Source organism: Pomacea canaliculata, linkage group LG2 (assembly GCF_003073045.1).
Source record: "Pomacea canaliculata isolate SZHN2017 linkage group LG2, ASM307304v1, whole genome shotgun sequence".
Taxonomy (NCBI): Eukaryota; Metazoa; Mollusca; class Gastropoda; order Architaenioglossa; family Ampullariidae; genus Pomacea; species Pomacea canaliculata.
Window position 1 is genome coordinate 34,477,604 of NC_037591.1, and position 19,571 is coordinate 34,497,174.

The window sequence follows — 19,571 nt, forward strand, 5'->3', positions numbered from 1 at the left end:
TGAAGTCATATCAGCATTCTGAAAGTAAAAAAAAAAACCTTTATTTAAATGTGCTAGTAGAAATATATGGTTATAGGTAATATTTGTAGATTTGGAAAAATAATTTATAATTTGGAGTATGCAACACTACCTTAAATTTTCATGTGCAAGAGAGAAAGAAATGGCTGGGATGAGGGTGAGTGTAGGCTAGACACTGTATTACTGTTAAAATAAAGATTGATACACCAAAACATTTCGCTTGTTTTTTAAGAAGCTTATGTCATTTCTGTGTATAGATAATTTTTATATAAATTTTATACATTATCCTCCGTTTGCTTGTTGTCCAGCTTGTATGTTTTTTTCTTCTTGCTGTACAGTTGCATATGGTATTGCATGCAAGCTTTTCATTTTCAGAATGTATGTGATAATAAAATTTGTAAAGTACCTTTCCTCGTGTCGGTGTGTTGCACACAACTGAATACAAACAATGAATCGTACAAGAAATACAAACATCAGCAAACAGACGACACCTTGGCAAACATTATCTAAGTGCATGTATGAAGAACGAAAGACAGAAATATTACACTTGATGAAAAAAGTTTGTTTTTTTTTTTGTTTTATTAAGTTGAGTGAATTGTTGGCTATCTCCCGGTTGTAAAGCTTACTGAGCTTCAGCGGAAATACAACTACGTTCATTTATGATGTTGAAATAAAATAATTTGTGCAGACAAATGTTTTACAGCTACTTAGAAACAGATTTGTCTCGCTCATGTTTATGGAGAGGGTGAAACAGCTTATTAGAGGTCCTTGTAATGGATGGAGCTCTTACACGAAAGCAAGAAGGCGAGCTCATGAAACAATACTGCTAAATGGAAAAAAAATACTGTTTCTCTCTCGCTCATATATAAGAGAAAGAGACTAAAAGGTTGATATCTTGTACGAAAACAGTTACGCAATTTATTGCTTATATCTTATTTAACATCAATGAACAACCGACTACTAGGAACTACCCTCGTTTTTCAAGAGGAGTTGTTTCCCTTCTATTTCCTGTTTGTGATATCCGGAGCGTTACTCAAACTTGCGGTACACACAACATCATCGTTGGATTTTTGTTTTCAAACAAAAGGTAAGGCTGTTTGTAATTTGTGATTAGCATAATCCAAAAAATTATCTGAAAAGTTGGTGTATGGATCGTACATAAGATAAAGTCTCGAGTTTGTCCTTCTCAACTATAATGTATGCACACTGTTCACACGGACGTATATTTAGTTCGTGCACTGTTGATAACTAATATTGTTTGTACTCATTTCCTAATTATTCAGGTTTCTCTCATTCTCTCTCCTTATCTTCAAGCGGAGAGAGAGAGAGAGAGAGAGAGAGAGAGAGAGAAAAAACAGCTACAAACTAACCTTGGGTTTAAATATTTATCTTCTTTTGTTAACAAGTATCATTAGCAGTGAGAGGATCTATATCGGTGATGTCAGAATCCAGCAGTAGCAGTCCGAACAGTCCATATGAGCAGGGAGAACTGAAATCTAGTCCAGAACATCCCTGGAGGCATAGCCGTGAAGATCATGAACATGAAAGATTATCACTGTCACCACGATCCCAGGAGGCATTGGATGACCTTAATGAGGATAAAGAGAAAAAGTATTTATCACATTATGTTAATGTTTCGATAAGTTACTAATTTATCTTAACTGATACAGTGATTAATTTGAGCATAAAATATGTATTAAGAGTTCATAACCACAGTCTTTGGTTTTGAGACTAACTGTGTTTTCTTTTTGGACAGTGCTTTGAGTCTGGCTTTTATGGTGGGGTAAACGGATTTAAAAATCAACTTTATTATTATTTATAGTAGTAAAAGAGATGACTTACATTTTTGGCTTATGGTTTTCTTTCCATCTTAAAAATGTTTGATCATTAGGGAGGTGATTGAAATCATGTCTGATGATGGCGAGGTAGAACGAGACAGTCTACACATTAAACCACCACAAGCACAAGCTGGCAATGTGCGAAGGGAAAAATCCCACAAGCATAAACATAAGACAGAACGTCGCAGAGAGAAGCAACGGCCCCGTGACCGAGAAAGTAAGCTATTTACATCTGATGCGGCATGTTTGTTGTCTTGCTGCTTAAACAGTTTTTGAGAGGGGTTTTAATTCTTCTGTATTTGTATATCCATTTATACATCGTGTGTACACACAGTGTTTAAATGTCTGATTCAGGGTACAGACGTGGTGCAGACTATCATAGAGCAATAGATGCAAAAGACAGAGGAATTCGAGGTTTTAAAGATGCACGGGAAATGTTGAGAGAGCGCCAGAAAGAAAAAGAAAAACGTGCCAAAGATGTAGTTCGTGAAGATGTAGAGAGCAAAGAAGACAGAGAACGGAAAGAGTCTTTAAAGGAGAGGTGTGCATTGTCTTTCTTTTAATCATTTTGCTTTAGTTAATTTTTGTCTTTCATCAAGAGTCCCATCTGTTGATTTGCAATTTGTGTTTTGTTGAACAATTTTTTTTTAATTAAACATTTTTATGCAATTCACCATTAATTAAAAAGACTTGAAATATCCACATCTGGTAGGTCTGCAAGAGATATAAATGTTGTTACTTGAAGTGACATTATTAGGCTGTAACGAATACTCCTTTCACTTCTACCTTCTTTGGTAATAATTATTCATTATTGGTCATAATAATTCTTAAAGGCTACAGTTACTCAAATAACAGATATCTATTTCAGGGAGAGATTAGAGGAACTGGAAAGGAAAAGGCAGCGTGAACGCAGGCTGAGAGAGGAAAGAGAGAAAGCAGACAAGCAGCGCCGTAAAGAAGAAGAAAGGCGCATGCAGCAGCGAGGAGAAGGTGTATTTTTGCTTCAGTGCTGTGGCCTTTTATGGATTACAAGCAATAATCAACAAGCGGCTATCATTTTCAATTTTATTCCATCTTCTTTCAAAAGCCTTTGTAACTCTAGATGAGTGCAGAAAACCCAGAAGACCAATCTGAAGAAACTTTTCACTATAAATTAAACCTTTTCATGATACTGAAACTGCTGAAGTTTCAACCTTGAGTTTAATGGTACCAGATAATATATCAATTTACGATTGATTTAATATCTTCTTGGTACTATTTTGTTTTCAGTTGGCAGGGTTGAACTCTGTATGTGCTTGATTGGTGTCTTGGTAATTTGGTGGATGTTCAAAGTAACGCCTGCCGCTTGGCAGATCACAACATTGTTCATCTGCTGCCCACATACAGACAGCTCCTTAAATGCGAAAAGCCAAAAACACAATGTATTAGGACCTGGACATTGGAAGCAACTAAGATGCTTAGAGGCTGCCTCAAGGCCACCATTTGGGATTTGTTCTTTAATAGCAGGACAACCAGGATTGTCTGGCAGACACAATCACCTCTTACATCACTTTGTGTCAAGAGTCTGTCATCCCTACCAAGCAGATCTCTTGCTATCCGAATAACAAACCATGGTTGGGTAAAGAGCTGAAACACTGTCTCAATGAAAAGAAGACAGACGAAAAGTAAAAGAAAAAAGGAGTTAAGGGTAAAGGCAAAAACATCTAGTGGGGAATACAGAAATAAAGTAGAAAAGTGACTTATTGGGGGCAACACAAGAGAAGCATTGAGGGGCTTGATCACCATGATGGGTAGAGAACAAAAAAAAACCCAAAAAGTAAAGTGTGCTGACCCACTCATGTTTGTTAATGAGCTCATCACTTTCTATGCGCAATTTCACATGAGAGACTTCAGCTGGGAAGTAGATAATGACTGCTGTTCACTGTTGACAGCCACTGTCACAGTCTGTAAAGGAGATGTCATCAGAATTCTATCTCATGTTAACCCATATAAAACCTCTAGACCTGACAATGTGAGAGACATGGTTCTCAAAGAGTGCTAGTCAGCTAGGTGGGGTCTTTACCAGTCTTTTCCAGCTTTCCCTTGAGTCTCAGTGTTCCCCTGCTTATGGTGCACATCAACAATAATACCAGTGCCAAAAAAGCCTAATGCTACAGACTTGAAAGATTTTCAACCTGTGGCTCTCACCTCTGTTGTGGCCAAGTATTTGGAGAGGGTTTTGGGAAGTTTGGTAACCTCTACCATGGCTGATCGCCTGGATCTTCTGCAGTTTGCCTACAAGCCATGTAGTAGGGTGTCTGATGCCACTCTCAACTCTTTTAGATGCTATCCTTCATCACTTCACTGCCTCTGGCACCTATGTTCAGGTCATGTTCGTGGATTTTTCTAGCGCCTTTGACACAGTCCAGTCACACCTTTTTGGAAAGAGCTTACTAGACCTTGATGTAAAGACCAGTCTAGTTCTATGGATACAAGGACCGACCACGGGGGGTGAGTCTCAGACTTCCACCGACAGGTACTGTAGGGTCTGGCTTGTCTGAAAGAGTAGATCTGTCAATGAATGGAAGGATTCTATCAGAAAAGCAGATTCTCAAAGTGGGATTCCCTCCAGGGATGTGTGCTTTTCCCCATCCTATTCTCAATATCCACAAATGTTATTCTCAGACTTGTAAAGTATGCAGATGACATGGCCCTTGTGGCCTGCTTCACAGACATGCAGTCCCTGTCACAATACCTGGGCTGGGTGGGGGAACTGAAGGATTGGTTTGACCACAGCTTTCTGGAGCTGAATGTTGAAAAAACGGAGGAGACAGTCTTCGGGAGAACACACGATGGAAGAAATGGCAGTTCCCCACCAATTCAAATCAAAAGACAACAGGGCTGCTAGTTTTAAGTATTTTGGTACAGTGATAGTTGGAAGGCTCTCCTTTAGTAAACCAAGTGTACTAAAAGGCCCCACAAAGATTGAGAAGGTGTAGGTGTGTATTTGTGTTGAATGTTGTGTATGTGTATGTAGTGTATGTGTTTGTATGTGTGCAGTAATGGTGAGCAAAACAAAAAATTCTGTCTAGGAATTCCTTGGACAGACATAAAATTTGATTTGATTTGATTTGACATAGTTTAATTAGCTTATTCCTTGTTACTCCTCGGGGAGCTTAGGGCCGCAACAACACCTCACCAGGGGACCCAGTTTTGGGCAGCCCCCTTCAGTTGGGTCCATGTGGTTCCGACTCCTTTGCCTCATTTTCTACTGATAATCTGAAATACTGTTTTTAAAATAACCCTTCTGCCCTTGAGATACATACCTACAAACCATGCATCGAAAAAGAGGCCAGAAAAGTAGACATCAGATATACATTGATGTGTTCGCATTGTCAAAGGCACATGTATATGTTAGTAAGGAGACATCACTGACATCATGATGCCACAGGCGTAATCTCTTTCTGTTGTTGACTTAGACTTTGATAAATTCTATTTAATGCCAAAGTCTACGCAGTTATTTGAATAACAGATTGCACCACTAGGTCTTTAAAATTGTAGTGTTGATGGTAAAGCCATACATGTGTGTTTGTTTATTATTCATGTTTTCTCTAGAGTTGAAAAAGTGTTTATAGGTTAGATCTAAAAGGATGATAAAACACTTTTTATTTTGTGAAAACCAAGGCTCTTTTATATCACAGTTACAGATCTAGTGAGGCGTGAGAAGGCTGTTCGCAATGACCGTGGAGCAGATAGGCCAGATTATGATCGAAATCGTTCTAAGCTTGCACGTCGCCACCGGGGTGATCGAGATCGTAGTGACATTCGTAGTCAAGAGAGGAGTAGAAGTCGTAAACAAGAGGAGGAAGAAAAAAGTAAGTGAATTTATTACTCAGCTTAAAAATGCAGAATTTGTTGAATTTCACAAACTCATTAGTGATTGATATACAGTTTAACAAAATAGTATATGAGTTATTAATGAAAGTTGGTAGAAAATATTTTCAGAAGTCACAAAGACTTGCAAAGATGTAAAAAATGAGCATGCTGGTGGAAAGTAGGCAATTGCACAAGAGTTGCTCATTTTCAATTCGAAGTATTTTATGGAGTACTGGGAACAGAAATATCACTTTTAAATCACAATAATGAATACTTTTTTGTCATTTGTTCAGAATATGGTGAAATTTTGTGTAACTGGAAGAATAATGTGTATTTTGTGAAGATAGATGGTACTTGACACGAAAATCAGCAACAGCACGGTGGCCATTTTCCATGTGCTTTCGAAACGCTTTTTTGATGGTTGAGTCGGTATTTGTGCTTGCATTCACAAGCTTTCCCATGGATATTGGATACATATTGATTTAAATCAGCAAAGATTGGCGAAAATGTCTATGTATCTTTTAATGAAATTTAACAGTTCTAAAGCACAATAAAAGACAGTGCTAAATATTTGTCAGCTCTGAAATGACATAGCTCAAACCACATACAAAATACCATGTGGCTCCTTAGGTGAGGATGAAATAGCATTTTCTGCTGACTCCAGTGGCATATGACAGCATTTTTGAGTTTATAACATCTATCCGCATGACAGGCGAAGAGACCGAACCTTTTTTAAAAAGTTGATACGAGCGTTCAGTCAAATGGCATCTAACCAGGCAGTAACAGCAAATAGTTCTAAGGCAGCAGGATACATATTGAAATAAAGACCATCAAATATTTATTTGGATGTGTAATAAATAGATTTTTGATATATTGGTCTCATATTGTCAGCTTTTGTTTAAAACAATCCCTATTAACTTACAAGATAATGAAACAGAAGGTATGGTGTCGTTAGTCATCAAAGCGTTAAGTTGAAGCAGATGATTTTTTTTTAAGTTTTAGTGTGTTTATATAGCAGTTACTGTAACTTTAACTATAAAACTGAAAAAGAGGGTAATTTACTTATTGTTATATGTCGATAGCATCTTATCGTTAGTGATACATTTTAGCTCGAAGTTGAATTGTTAAAAGAAGCTGTAAGCTATTCTTAATATTATAAATAACAAAATTTGTAGAACTATTTTACAGATAAAAATTATACCCAAACCTTCCTCATAATTTTTGGTTTAGTTAGTAATATATAGACTAAAAACTTGAAGCTTGTATTTCTCAAGTGTAGCATTGATGATTTATGATAAATTCATGAAAATATATATATAGTTAAAGAAAATATTCAGGCAAGGTTTGTACTTTACAAACACACTAAAATAAATTTTTATGATTTTGGTTTACTGTCTGAAAGTTATTCTGAAAAAATAGGACATTTTTTTAATTGACCATGGTCAGAATTTTTATCACAACCATTTAAAACATATTTTTTAAGATAGTTATTTTTTATTTGATTATTCCATCACTAAATTTAAAATAAAAAATTTTTCCCAGAGTGTACTGTCACCTTAAGATAGTGTCTTGTTTGCTTAAAATATTTGAATTTTTTTTAAATGAAATGTTCATGAAATCAATATTTTCATTCTATTTACTGTAGAATATAACTTTTTCTAGTTGGATTCTTATTTATTAACCTAAAATGGAAAAAAAGCCTTAAAAACACTTGAAATGGATTTTCATTTGGAGTGGACCTCAAACCTTAAAATAAGGAGAGTAAGAAAATTTTCATTCTCAGTTTTACATATATATTCATTGTGAAGTACAATGCAAAAAAAAAAACCTGTCATTTCCTCTGTTTTTAGGCCTTACACTCTTTTCACACTATAACAGTAGCCAGCTCTTATCATGTAAAATAAGAATGAATGTCAGAAAACGCTGTGAACTAAAATATAAGTTGTATTAAGATTTAGAATGAGATTCGAACCATTGCTGACAGGTCAGTCTTCCAAAGGTTTCAATAGTGCTGGGGAAGATCGACAAGGATGGCGGCAGACTGAAGAATTTCACTCAGATGGAGAGAAACAAGCATCTAAAGAGGAACCCAGAGAAGAAGAGGAAGAAGAAGAAGAACAGGAGGAAGAAGACGAAGAGGATGAGAACATGGAAGAGCCATCATCCCCCCAGCATGCAGCACATTCGGAAGAAGAGCCAGAACACAGAACACCAGAACATGAGGACAACAACAGCAACTCTTCCGATGAGGAGTCTGACTCTGGTGAGAGGCAGCTTTTATCTGATTTGGTGTCTGGCCATTGCACCTTGGAGTTTGCTTTTTGTATCTGCTATTGCATGGATAATCAGCAACCATGATGGTTTTCTCTTGTCAGATTTGAGAAACCACCTGGTGGGATTTCTTCTTGCTGTTCATTTTCTTTTTCGTTTTTTTTTTTTTTAATGTTTATATATATATATACATTTTATTGAAGCGATTTCACTGTAAGTAACAGTTAATTTAAGGCGATCACTCTGCAAGATGTGCATGTGGTCTTTTTGCGATTTTATGGTATTGGAAGAGGACTACTTTTCATTCTGTTACTGAAGTGAATTTGTGAAAAACCTGTGCACAAAGGCGACAAAATATACTTTGATTTGCACTTCCCTCCAGAAATGATGTTCTGCTACCAGTATTTTATGACAGCAGTAGATGCATTTTACCATTATTTCTTGATGTTGTCCTACCAGAAATGTAGGTAGAGTAAAGGGATAAGGTTTTTGTGGGGTGTTTTTTTTTTTTAAATTTAAATGGCTATGTTTAAATTTTCAGAAAGCAGCAGAAGCTCAGGTAGCAGGTCAGAGCACAGTTCTGAAAATGACAAAAGGAGAGTAGGTATGTGCTAGAGACCATACAGAAATGGAGTGAATGATGGATTTTTCCAGTCATAGCAATAAAGACAGATTTGCTTATTATTGTTGAAAGGCATCCTGAAATGATAAAGTGTCACTGCAAATCTACATGTGCTGTTGAAAGGGGAAAAATTGGTGGGGGATGGGGGATGTATATCATGTGCATAAAGGGAAAAAAAACGTGAACCTTGCAAAAAGCAATTTATGTGCATGTCTGACCAGTTCATGTCAGATCCAAGTTTGACAATGAATCAGAAGAGGAAAGAGAAGAAGGGGAAAAGCATTCTCATCGCAGCCCTACGCGTTCCCCTGTCTCAGATGACACAGATCATCGCAACTATGTTGAAGACTCACCACCGCAGTCTCCAGTTGAACTTGCTGAAGAGTTACCCCCATACTATCCAGCCATTCAGGTAAACTTCTAGGTTTTAAATCTTCTATTTGTGGGTTGTTGGTTGTTTTTTGTTGTTTTTTGTTGTTGTTTGTTTGGTTTGTTTGGTTTTTTTGTATTCTTGATTTTTTTTATATTTTTTTTTTAGCTATGTTGACATGTTTTATCTGTTTTCTCATATATTTGACTGCATTTTTAAACTTTCTTAATGTGTGCACATTGCTAATGAGCTGTGTGTATATAGATAAGATGCATATTAAAAAAAATGTAACAGAAGTTTATCTCATCCTTCTGAACAATACAATTTTAGGGGTGTCGTAGCGTGGAGGAGTTTCACTGCCTCAACCGTATAGAGGAGGGAACATTTGGTGTTGTCTATCGAGCCCGTGATAAGAAGACAGGTGAGATTGTGGCCTTGAAGCGGCTCAAGATGGAGAAAGAGAAAGAGGGCTTCCCCATCACATCACTACGAGAGATCAACACCTTACTGAAGGCTCAGCACACAAACATTGTCACTGTCAGAGTGAGTTAATTGATCCTTGGAGCATTCTTATACAGTATTATAGAGCGTTTTTTTAAATCATCCATTTCCTTCCTTTTAGTTGAAACTTGCATAGGATCTAGATTTTCTAAGGATCTCATTTTTTGTTTTCTAGGTAATATTGCATCCAGTTATGTGTGGAAAACTCTTTATCATCCTCTTACTATTTTGTCTACAGGAGATTGTAGTGGGTAGTAACATGGACAAGATCTACATTGTCATGGACTATGTGGAACATGATCTTAAAAGTTTGATGGAAACCCTCAAGTCTCCTTTCCTTGTAGGTGAGTGGCAGTCTTTTAGAGCTGTATGGACAGTTGGCGCTGCAAGTGCTGCCTTAACTATCTTACAAGTGTATCTTTTCAGACGTGTATATATCAGTTAACCTGGTGTGCCCCTAAATTCTTTAGCTAATGTTGTTTGATCTTTGGCCAAAGCAACCCATCTAACCTTACATTTCTTGATCAGGTGAGGTGAAAACTCTTATGAAGCAACTCTTGCGAGCTGTTGCTCATCTCCATGACAACTGGATACTGCACAGAGATCTTAAGACCTCAAACCTGCTGCTCAGTCATAAGGGTATCCTGAAGGTTTGGCAGTTTTCCTTGTATATGTATCTTTTAGCACTGTTAACAACTTTTTTAGCTGTTTTGGACGTCTTATTGCTTGTGCTGAAAACGAGATGCTGAATTTGGACAATAACCATGTGTTAGATTTAAAATCCTGTGAAGGATAGTTCATAAGGGTTTTTTTTTGTTTTGTTTAAAATATTGAAGATCATTTTGTGGGGGTTAGGGAAGGGTATCACAATTACTCTTGGATGCTTGGAGACCTATGTTATTAAAGCAGCTTATAGCCTATGCTGTAATGTAATGACTATAATAAAATTACTTGATAAATAATGTTCACAGTATGTTTTGAATGAAAAACAGTTTATGTGCACATGCTGGCAGAAAAGGCATGCTAGGGAATTTTCTTTATCACAGCTTTATGGATGCTACATAAAGTTTGACTACATCAAAAAGAAAACTTGCATTTTTTGTGTTAAAAATACACTTCTCAAGAAGGGAATCAGCAAGAAGGTAGTTAAAAAGCTATATGAATTCTAATAGAATGTAATATTCCACAGGTAGGTGATTTTGGCCTGGCTCGGGAATATGGCTCACCCCTGAAGCATTATACACCCATTGTAGTAACATTGTGGTACCGGGCTCCAGAACTTTTGCTGGGGACTAAAGTAGGTATTTTTTGTTCATTAGTTTGGTGACAATACTACCACATCGTGTCATGCCTACAATTATAATTACATGACCTTTAATCGCTGCACACCAACATAAAATTATGCAGTGAAGTGCTAGTGTCCAGTGAATTACCAAGATAAAAACCAGATGTAGTGCTTAGAATAAAAGCTTCATCTTCTGAGATTTTTGGAGTCCTTGTTTGAAAATTATTCCTAGAAATAGTTGTCATTTTTAATGCTTATAACTGCTAATAAGCATGATCACTGCTTTGTCTCTGGTTGTGCAGGAGTATTCCTGTCCTATTGACCTGTGGTCAGTTGGATGCATCTTTGCTGAGTTTCTCACCCTGAAAGCCTTGTGGCCAGGCAAGTCTGAAATTGACCAGCTCAACAGAATTTTTAAGGTGAGAATTTCAATGGATCTTATATCTCTGGGAACAAAGTGGTTGAAACTTGGCTTTTCCTATTTCTCTTCTTCCATGTTCTTGTCTGAAGTGTGGCACTGCATCATCTCTTTCAGCTGGGTGGGAGCTGATGTTGAGGTCAGAGAACTGATTTTATGGACCAGCTTTCTAACTAGTACTGACTATCTCCTTTCTTAAAAGTGCTTCTCTAGAAGTGTCTCTGAAATAACAGGAAATGTATATTTCAGGATTTGGGTACCCCCAATGAGAAGATATGGACAAGCTGCATGGAACTGCCTGGCATGAAAAAGTGCACCTTTACCAATTACCCTTATAACTCCTTACGCAACCGTTTCAGTTCGGTGGTTTTGTCAGACCTTGGCTTTGATTTACTCAACAGGTATCATTTGACATTGGTTTAGTGACCTTTTTTCTCTCATTTATATTTTATAAAGTTCTTTTTCAGCTAATACTTTAGTATATTTTCCTGTTACCTGCTTCTGAATTTTTGGGTTAGTTGATAAAGACTAAAAACTTGAAGCCTTTTATTTCTGGTGTAGTATTGATGATTCACGATAAATTCATGAATATAATGTTAAGAAAAATATTCAGACTTTAAAACTCATTAATCTAGAGGTAAGTGTGTTAACTTAATTTTCTTAATTTAAAATACCATTTGTTAAAGAACAGTTTTTCCTGGTTAGGTTTTTGACCTATGACCCAAAAAAGCGCATTGATGCCAAGACAGCCTTAGAACACAAGTATTTTGCCGAGTCACCCTTACCAGTCGACCCTTCGATGTTTCCAACATGGCCAGCTCGCAGTGAACAGACTAGAGGAAAGCATGTTAGCTCACCAAAGCCTCCATCTGGTGGAAAAGCATTTGCTAAACTTATGGTGAGTATAACCCATTATAAGGTCTGTACCAGTAGACTGGTTATTGCTCAGTTTTATTTCACTGCGCTTTTGTTCTCACGTTTTCTTTATCTGGTGCTAAACAGAAGTGTTCAATTAATGATATCTCATTTATCATCAGTTTCAATTTTCAGATACAGGGCTTCTGCTTACGCAAAAAATTGCGTACAGTACGCATTAAAAGTTCGGAGGACCCCTTCAATTTTTGTCAATGGGGTCCCAGGGGACCCCTTCAAATTTGGGCGAAGAACAGGGACCCCTTAAAAATCTGAAGAAGGGGTGCCTGGGACCCCAAATAATTTAGCCTTAGCAGAAGCCCTGAGATACCCGGTTTCAGTAGACTGAGAGATAACGATTCTTAAACAGTTGTGTATCTTTGATATAGCTGGACAGTAAATCTTGGTGTTTTACATAGTCTCTTTTTCCATCAGTCTCTAAATGTTTGTATTTTTACTGTGCCTGATGGTCATGTGTGTGCATATATGTGTAAAATTGCAGTCACACTTTGTGCATGTTGAAGAAATCTTTAATTGTGTTTCAGGATGATGATGAAACTCTTGCTGCTGGTTTCCATATGGACACTGCTGTTAAAGGTGCATCAGCACAAGGGCATGGATTCCAGCTTAAGTTCTAGAGGTTTTCTGTGGCTGGCCATATGGAGTTGTTCCGCTGTAGCATGTTAACTTGTTTATGTGCAGACTGCAAGCTGCAACTTAAATAAGTGCTTGTGACATGAAACTGTGCAAAAATCAGAGTAACTCTCGAATTCTAAAGAAAGGGACACAGATTTGTTGTTAAACAAAATTGCATCAAAGAGCCAGACTGATTACTTCTCCCACAAATGAGGTTAAAGGCTATATTTGAATGTCAAGGGAGATGTCAAGGCAGCAGTGTTTTAGAATGATCTTTGTGGGACTAATGGCATGCATGTCATTGATGAGAGGTGAGGTTTTGGTGGGAGAGTAATGATAAGCTAATCATGAACTATTTCGTTGTTCTTTCTTAGATCATGTGTGCATGTGATTATGTTATATTGCAGACTGTGCAGAAACGTGATCTCTAGATAAGGGAAGATAGGGCATGAAGTGATGATGGTAACTGGTTCTGCTTATCCTCATGATCATTATTTGCCTGTGTAGTGGATAGTTTGTTCTTGCTGGCAGACCAGCTAATCAAACCATGTAATGTAGACATTCATTCAGATGCCAACTTTGACTAGATAGGAGTGAAATCTTGTTTGTGACTTGTGTTTTCTTTTCTGCTTGTATAATGATAGATAAACAAATGCAGTATTCACTGGTTTGTCCTGACCTGTGTTAAAACGATGCAGATCTTTGCAAGAGAAAAAAAATCAACTTTAACTATATGAGAACGTTTGTTATTTGTGCAACACAAACATTTACACAAAAATTTAGCCATTACCATCAGGTGCTTTTGCCATTGCTGTACATAACTAAGAAATGTAAATAGTTTCTGAAATTATATTTAGTCTTTTTGATCATTGTTCACAATAAAGCTTATTGAAGAATCATACCTTTAATTTTGTTTCCTTTGTTTATAAAAGTAGGTAGACTTGACTAAGCACAATCTGGGCTGGTCGTTATGCTAAGTCAGCTACTGTGGCTTATTATAGCTAGTCCAGCAATGGAATTAACTTGGTGCTATTTAAACATTAGACGTGTTTTACACAAAACATAGTCGTACATTACTTTTGGAATATATGCTGAACTTAAGTTGCATAGGTAATGATAGTAATGCATTTTCAGACAAACTAGCTTTCATATGAAGTCAAAATAAAGTAACAGGTAATGCTTGTATTGGAAAGATTTGATTTGATATCCACAATAACTAAAGGCAGAATGTCCGAAAAATATGGGCATAATTAAGATGAGTATACGGTGTGCTTGTATGAACCTTCCCCCCCCACCCACCCACCCACACAAACATGATAAGAGTTTGGGCATGTGTGGGACTTAACCGTGAGCAGTGCTCGTCACAGAAAAGGTGAGCCATTTCAAAAGGGTTTTAACTCATTCAATACGGCGCTGCAGTAGCCCGTTCGACCCCGGTGTACGCAGCAGAGAATGACCGCGAATGAAATCTCGACTGGTATTTTTAAAAAAATTATATTTAATATCCTACATTAACAACAACTATGTGTGATACTCCGTTTTAAAGATCATTTAAAATAGATTTACGTGGTGTACATTTTAACAAATATACGTTTTGTTGTCTTGTAGTAAAATCAACTGAAAGACTGTAACTGTATCGGACCGAGAACTCACAAAATGGGGCCGTAGGTCAAAAGTTCGACAATCAGAAAAAATATTTATAAAATATATACACACACAAAAGCTCAAAACAGGCATATATTTAATGAGAATATACCTTTGAATTTTAATATTACTTACTGTTTTCTTCTCATTTTCGGTTGTTTGAGTACAAATCCACGTCGAATTGAGTAACCTGCTACGAATGTCAAAATGGCGCTGAAGTAAACAAACCTTCGCGTGGTTTTAACATGGAGAAAATACCTGATTGGTTGATTTTTTCAGACTTTAAAGGGAAGTAATCGAAAGAGGAACAATTCCTTAAGGTTCCCGTATTTTCTCCCCTTATGTATTCGTTCATTTACGCACAGAACTAAACACTCGAAAGACTCTACTGTGGTACAACAGTGCGTAGTACAGATTCAGGCGACGCGTGGGCTGCGACGCTTAGCGCCGTAGTACAACCGCGTACTACGCGTGGCGAATGATTTAAACTGAATATTCACACAGGAAGATTTTTAAGTTGCTTTATCTCTGTAGTACATCAACTTTTAAAGACGAACATGAATGGTTTGCATTTTTTTCAGACATCAGTACATTGAGGTGATCTAAACCCAATCTGTAAATTTCAGCCTCCAAAAGCCATCCTTTAATTCATTATCCATGATTTGCACCTACGATCAGTAAGTGCTGTAACAATGTACTACATCATGTTAGTGCACCATTCACAACATTGCCTGCAGTCAGCACCAATCAGAGAGAGAGAGGATGAGTGACAGTTCGGATTATTAGGACACTGACAGTCTGCATTTCTCATGGTTATGAAAAACTGCTACTTAAGCATGAGAAATGGAGACTTTCAATATCCAAATAATCCGAAGGTGCAAATCGCATGCTTTGGTAGGGGATAATTAACTGACCGGTTTTGGAGACTGAAATTTACAGGTTAGGTTTATATCGCCTATATCTATCAATATTTGCTAAAAACGCAAACCATTCAGGTTGGTCTTTAACAATCCTCTTTGCTGGATGTGATGGGACCTCTGACAATTGTTTACAATGTAGATAATGTACATTTTATTAATTTACATGTAACTTACAATGTACATTTTTCATATACCTTATTAGGAGTTTTTGAAATAAAATTTTTGCTTTAATCAGAGGTGGAAACACCATGTATACCTTATACTTCATTGGGAATTTCACGTCTTTCCACAACAGATAAAACAGCTAGCAATGAGGACTAAAATGGTAAAGATTTCTTTAAAAACTAAAATTAATTATTACGTTATCATTGGTGCACAAAATAAAATCATTATCAACAGTTTTAATACTAAAAGAATACATACCTGACATGAACATCAACAATCTGTTGAGTTTCCATTTGTAAGCATCAACTACTTTTTTTAATAACCAGCCATATTGTTAAATATATGGTCAGTACTTTTAGCCAGTTCCAATGAGGGAAACTTAATTTTCTTTGGTCATATCTAAAAGACTCTCCACTGAAGACTGCAAGACAAATAAAGGTGCAATCTGACAAGCTTTCTGGTCATCTTCAGTCCATTTCTTCCAGATGCACAACACTTTTATCTTCTAGCCCTGCATCTTTGATTTTTTGAGTTAGGTCTGTGAATCGCTGTTTCAGGCTAGGCACAATGATGATGTAGTTGCTGAAGTCCTTTCCTGAAACTTCCTCTGCATAAAGCACAATGCATCGTAACTGGTCATCATGTTTAAAGTACTGCTTGTGTCGTGAACCATCAGTTGGAATCTTGACTCCTAACAGAATCTTACCGTCTCGTTCTGCATCCAGAACACTGTCCAATGCATACTGTGACAAAGTGGTGTGGCTTCTGCCCATCGATGCCATAACTGTTTCTGCAGACGACAAACTAGCATGATCCATTAATGGTTTAGCAGACAGATTCTGACGCTTAGGACTAAAACTGACTTCATCTGTGGACTGCATGTTACTATGATGTCTAACTGATTCATGGGGTGTCATAATGCTTGCTGAACAGTCTGATGAGCTGCTGGAGTATCTGTTTGCTGTTCCAAGACCCTTGCAAGGGTCAACATCAACATCAGTGTGCTGAATACTCCCAGAGTACACTGTGTCTTGGTCCACAGAAGTGCCTACCACAACTGCACTAAAGCTGTCACTTCTGTCTGTTGCTAGGATACCAATAGACCCCCCAAGTGAAGGCTCTGTGCTGGTACCAATTGCAGGAAGAATGTCATATTTACTCAAGGAGGATGGGCTGCGTACTAGAAGCTTAGGATTTTTTTCTGCTGCATCTGAAAAAAAAAAGCCATTACTTAGCTTAAGAATTCATTAGTGATAATTAGACTATATCATGAAAAATATTTGTGGAAAAAACTTTAAAAGATTCCAATGAACAGATTATTCTGCCAGTTTAATTGTTCAAGGAAGCATTGTATGCAGAAACCACATACTTTTTATAAAAAGTGATTAAAAACACCATTTTAGACTATTATAGCTTGTGGCAAGTAGATATCCACTAAAAAAAGGCAATGATGCCTTCACATGTCTGGGTAAAAACTTTCTAACAAGATAGGGAAGCAGATAGCTGAGTGTTTAGAATATGCATCCAAACTGAGAGGTGCACCGGTTTAATACTCATGTTGTGCAGCGATTAATTCCCCAACCCCCCTTCCCAACCCAAAGAGGAGGGTTGGGAGCAGGTAAGGCAGTGAGGGAGAGGAGATGGGTACTGCTCTCCCATAAAGATGGACCCAAGTGAGGTCTAACATCTCACCATACAAACTTTAAAAAGTTGGGATGATATTTGCCTTTACTTAATACAAGATCAATTTTACATAAGCTTTCATGTATGCTTTTATGCAGTAAAATTTTTGCAAGATGGCTTCAAACAATTGGAATAAAAGCTTTTTAAGCCACACCTTCGTCACTTGTTAGGTCCTTTGGTGACCTCCTGTCTGGAGGTCTCTGCCCCAAGATTAGCCTCCGCCTTGCACTTTCTTGCCTGACATTGTGAAGACTTGGAGGCACAGGAGGAGGAGAAGGTATACACTGATAATCTGATCTACCAGACCATGGGTAATTTGTCTCAGTGTCTTTAATAGGTCTGATAATCAGACAATTTTTGTTAATGTCTTGTAAGCACAATCAATGGTTAAGCAATGAAAATGATCAATCATTAATGCTCTAATTAATCCTTTCACATATATTTTATGCTCAATTTACTATCTCATGTTGGATATACACCATGAAAATCACCAATAAGAAGCATAAGGATGGAAACCAAAGCTCATTATAATAAAGTCTTGACTGAAAATATTATGAAAGCAAGAATTTAATTAACATGAATTCATTTGAGACATTAATAATTGACACCTGACTGGGATTTGTTTACATTAAAATAAAGTGCTACATGTACTCACTTCTCAGATGGTACATTGAACATATGCACTGCAACCATTGGCCTACTTGAAGCAGAGCCAGGATGAGTTTTTTGCAGACTCAATTTCTGTGCATGCATCACTTGGTTTGATTGAATTCGATGTATCTCTGTAGACCAAAGTTCAATTTCATAGGTGATAGTTTTGCTGTCTCTTAGGGGATCTTGGCTGAAGTACTGTTTTCACACACACTACACCAAAATCTACACATGGGGTTTACACACTCTGCTTTATTTGATATAAAATATTAAATTGATATAAGATGGCCAAATTGTGCATATTTTACATGTCCTTAAAATAATTCTTTTGGTTTACATAAGGGGGATCTGGGATGAAGTAATATCTCAATTTGAAATGTGACTGATAAGAGAGAAATGGATAGAGGAATTGGGAGAAGTGATTTAGTCAGAGACAAGGGGGAGAAAGAGAGAGATGTGGAAGAATGAGCAAGGATGAGTTTCATTGTAGATGGCACCCTAGTGCATTTTATCCCCTTTTCACTCAAAACTTCATGTCACGATTGCGGAATATGAGCTGTTAACCTGTCAGTCTATGGAAGGAGCATCAAAAGTAAGAGTGTTTCATTATTTCACTAGATTGATGCAGTGCACTAATAAGATTTACTTAACCAAAGCAATGGATCAATTATTTTTTAAAAAGATATCACACTAGGAAGGGTTAGGAGCAGAAATCAACCTGGGTGAAGCAAGGAACCCTGGGTAGTTAAAAAATAATTCAAAAGTAATTTTATTTAGACAAGCAGAAGCATTAAATGTTCTTAATAACTGACATTATAAATTTGAACGTTTAGTATATTTGTTACGATGGGCATAACATTAATTTAAAAGGGCCCAGGGGGTAGTTGCACAAAATGCTTCTTAAACTTATAACTGTTCTAAAGATGCAACTTAAAAATTATTTTTCAAAAATTGCTTCTATGCTATTTAAATTCATATGTTGCCCAAACACCTATATGTAAAATGTGCGGACAAGACCAAACATTTGGCTTAAGCAGTTTTACTTCACTTAAAACAATTTTAGTTAAAATAGTTCTTAACTTATTCTGTGTTTTTATAAAACTAATATCTAAATAGATTTAGGACCTAAATCCTAATAAGGATTTAAATAATTAGTTGTGCAGTGTCCAACTAGCTCCAAGACACACTATATATATATGACATTTTTTACAAACCAGAAAAAAGAGGCTGTTAGGAATAAGATTATGGGGAGGATTAGGTTTAAAGATAGGGTCTTTGTTAGGGTTAAAACTAAGGTCAAAGGTTGTTTTTTCAGTTTCAAGGTGTATATATATATTAAGGCGTTAATAACAATTAAATCTATGTCAATGCATGATGCACCCTACCACAGTTGTTCTACCAATTGTAGACGGTATCGCATTCATCCTGTGTCCATATATCCATTCTTGGCATTAACTTTACTGCGAGAGGCGCGTATTAGTACACTAGGTGCGTAATTGTTCAGTTCCTTCAGATCTCTCGCCCTTACCCTTACCTGTGTGAAAAAGACCATAGAAAAAAAAAGGAGATACAGCTTAATTGCCGCATGTGAACAAGCAGCAGATATATTTTATAGCAGCAACTAACCATCTGAGCCATGAAAACTGAACACAGATTGTGAGGGAAGTTCGTCTGCCGTGCCGTTTTGAGGGTGATCGCTATGATAAACAAATCTCCCTTGACGACTAGCAGGTCGTCCATGCGCCATATTGTTTACAAATGAGCTGTAGTCAAAAGGTTTCA

General features: G+C 37.0%; 2 protein-coding genes across 4 annotated transcripts; one reads left to right on the plus strand and one right to left on the minus strand.

Moving 5' to 3' along the window:
• Positions 1 to 623: 623 nt before the first annotated feature.
• On the plus strand, positions 624 to 13,627 carry LOC112556334 (cyclin-dependent kinase 11B-like). Of its 2 annotated transcripts, none has more exons than XM_025225228.1 (17): positions 624 to 1,105; positions 1,425 to 1,629; positions 1,910 to 2,073; positions 2,211 to 2,397; positions 2,725 to 2,846; positions 5,537 to 5,710; positions 7,696 to 7,974; positions 8,524 to 8,586; positions 8,826 to 9,016; positions 9,305 to 9,517; positions 9,714 to 9,819; positions 10,004 to 10,125; positions 10,665 to 10,772; positions 11,063 to 11,179; positions 11,428 to 11,579; positions 11,884 to 12,076; positions 12,636 to 13,627. In XM_025225228.1, exons 1-17 carry the CDS (start codon positions 964 to 966, stop codon positions 12,726 to 12,728), a joined length of 2,631 nt encoding a protein of 876 aa, XP_025081013.1. In that variant the 5' UTR covers positions 624 to 963; the 3' UTR covers positions 12,729 to 13,627. The 2 variants fall into 2 exon arrangements, with proteins under 2 accessions (XP_025081013.1, XP_025081014.1); XM_025225229.1 differs by having other exon boundaries at positions 949 to 1,105; positions 7,711 to 7,974.
• Positions 13,628 to 14,877: 1,250 nt separating this feature from the next.
• Positions 14,878 to 19,566, minus strand: LOC112556338. 2 transcript variants are annotated; one of them, XM_025225235.1, is made up of 4 exons: positions 19,416 to 19,566; positions 17,794 to 17,920; positions 17,293 to 17,435; positions 14,878 to 16,665 (listed from the first exon to the last, which is right to left on the minus strand). In XM_025225235.1, the coding sequence occupies exons 1-4, from the start codon at positions 19,534 to 19,536 to the stop codon at positions 15,923 to 15,925; spliced, it is 1,134 nt and encodes a 377-aa protein (XP_025081020.1). In that variant the 5' UTR covers positions 19,537 to 19,566; the 3' UTR covers positions 14,878 to 15,922. The 2 variants fall into 2 exon arrangements, with proteins under 2 accessions (XP_025081020.1, XP_025081018.1); XM_025225233.1 differs by having other exon boundaries at positions 17,293 to 17,477.
• Between the last annotated feature and the right edge of the window lie 5 nt (positions 19,567 to 19,571).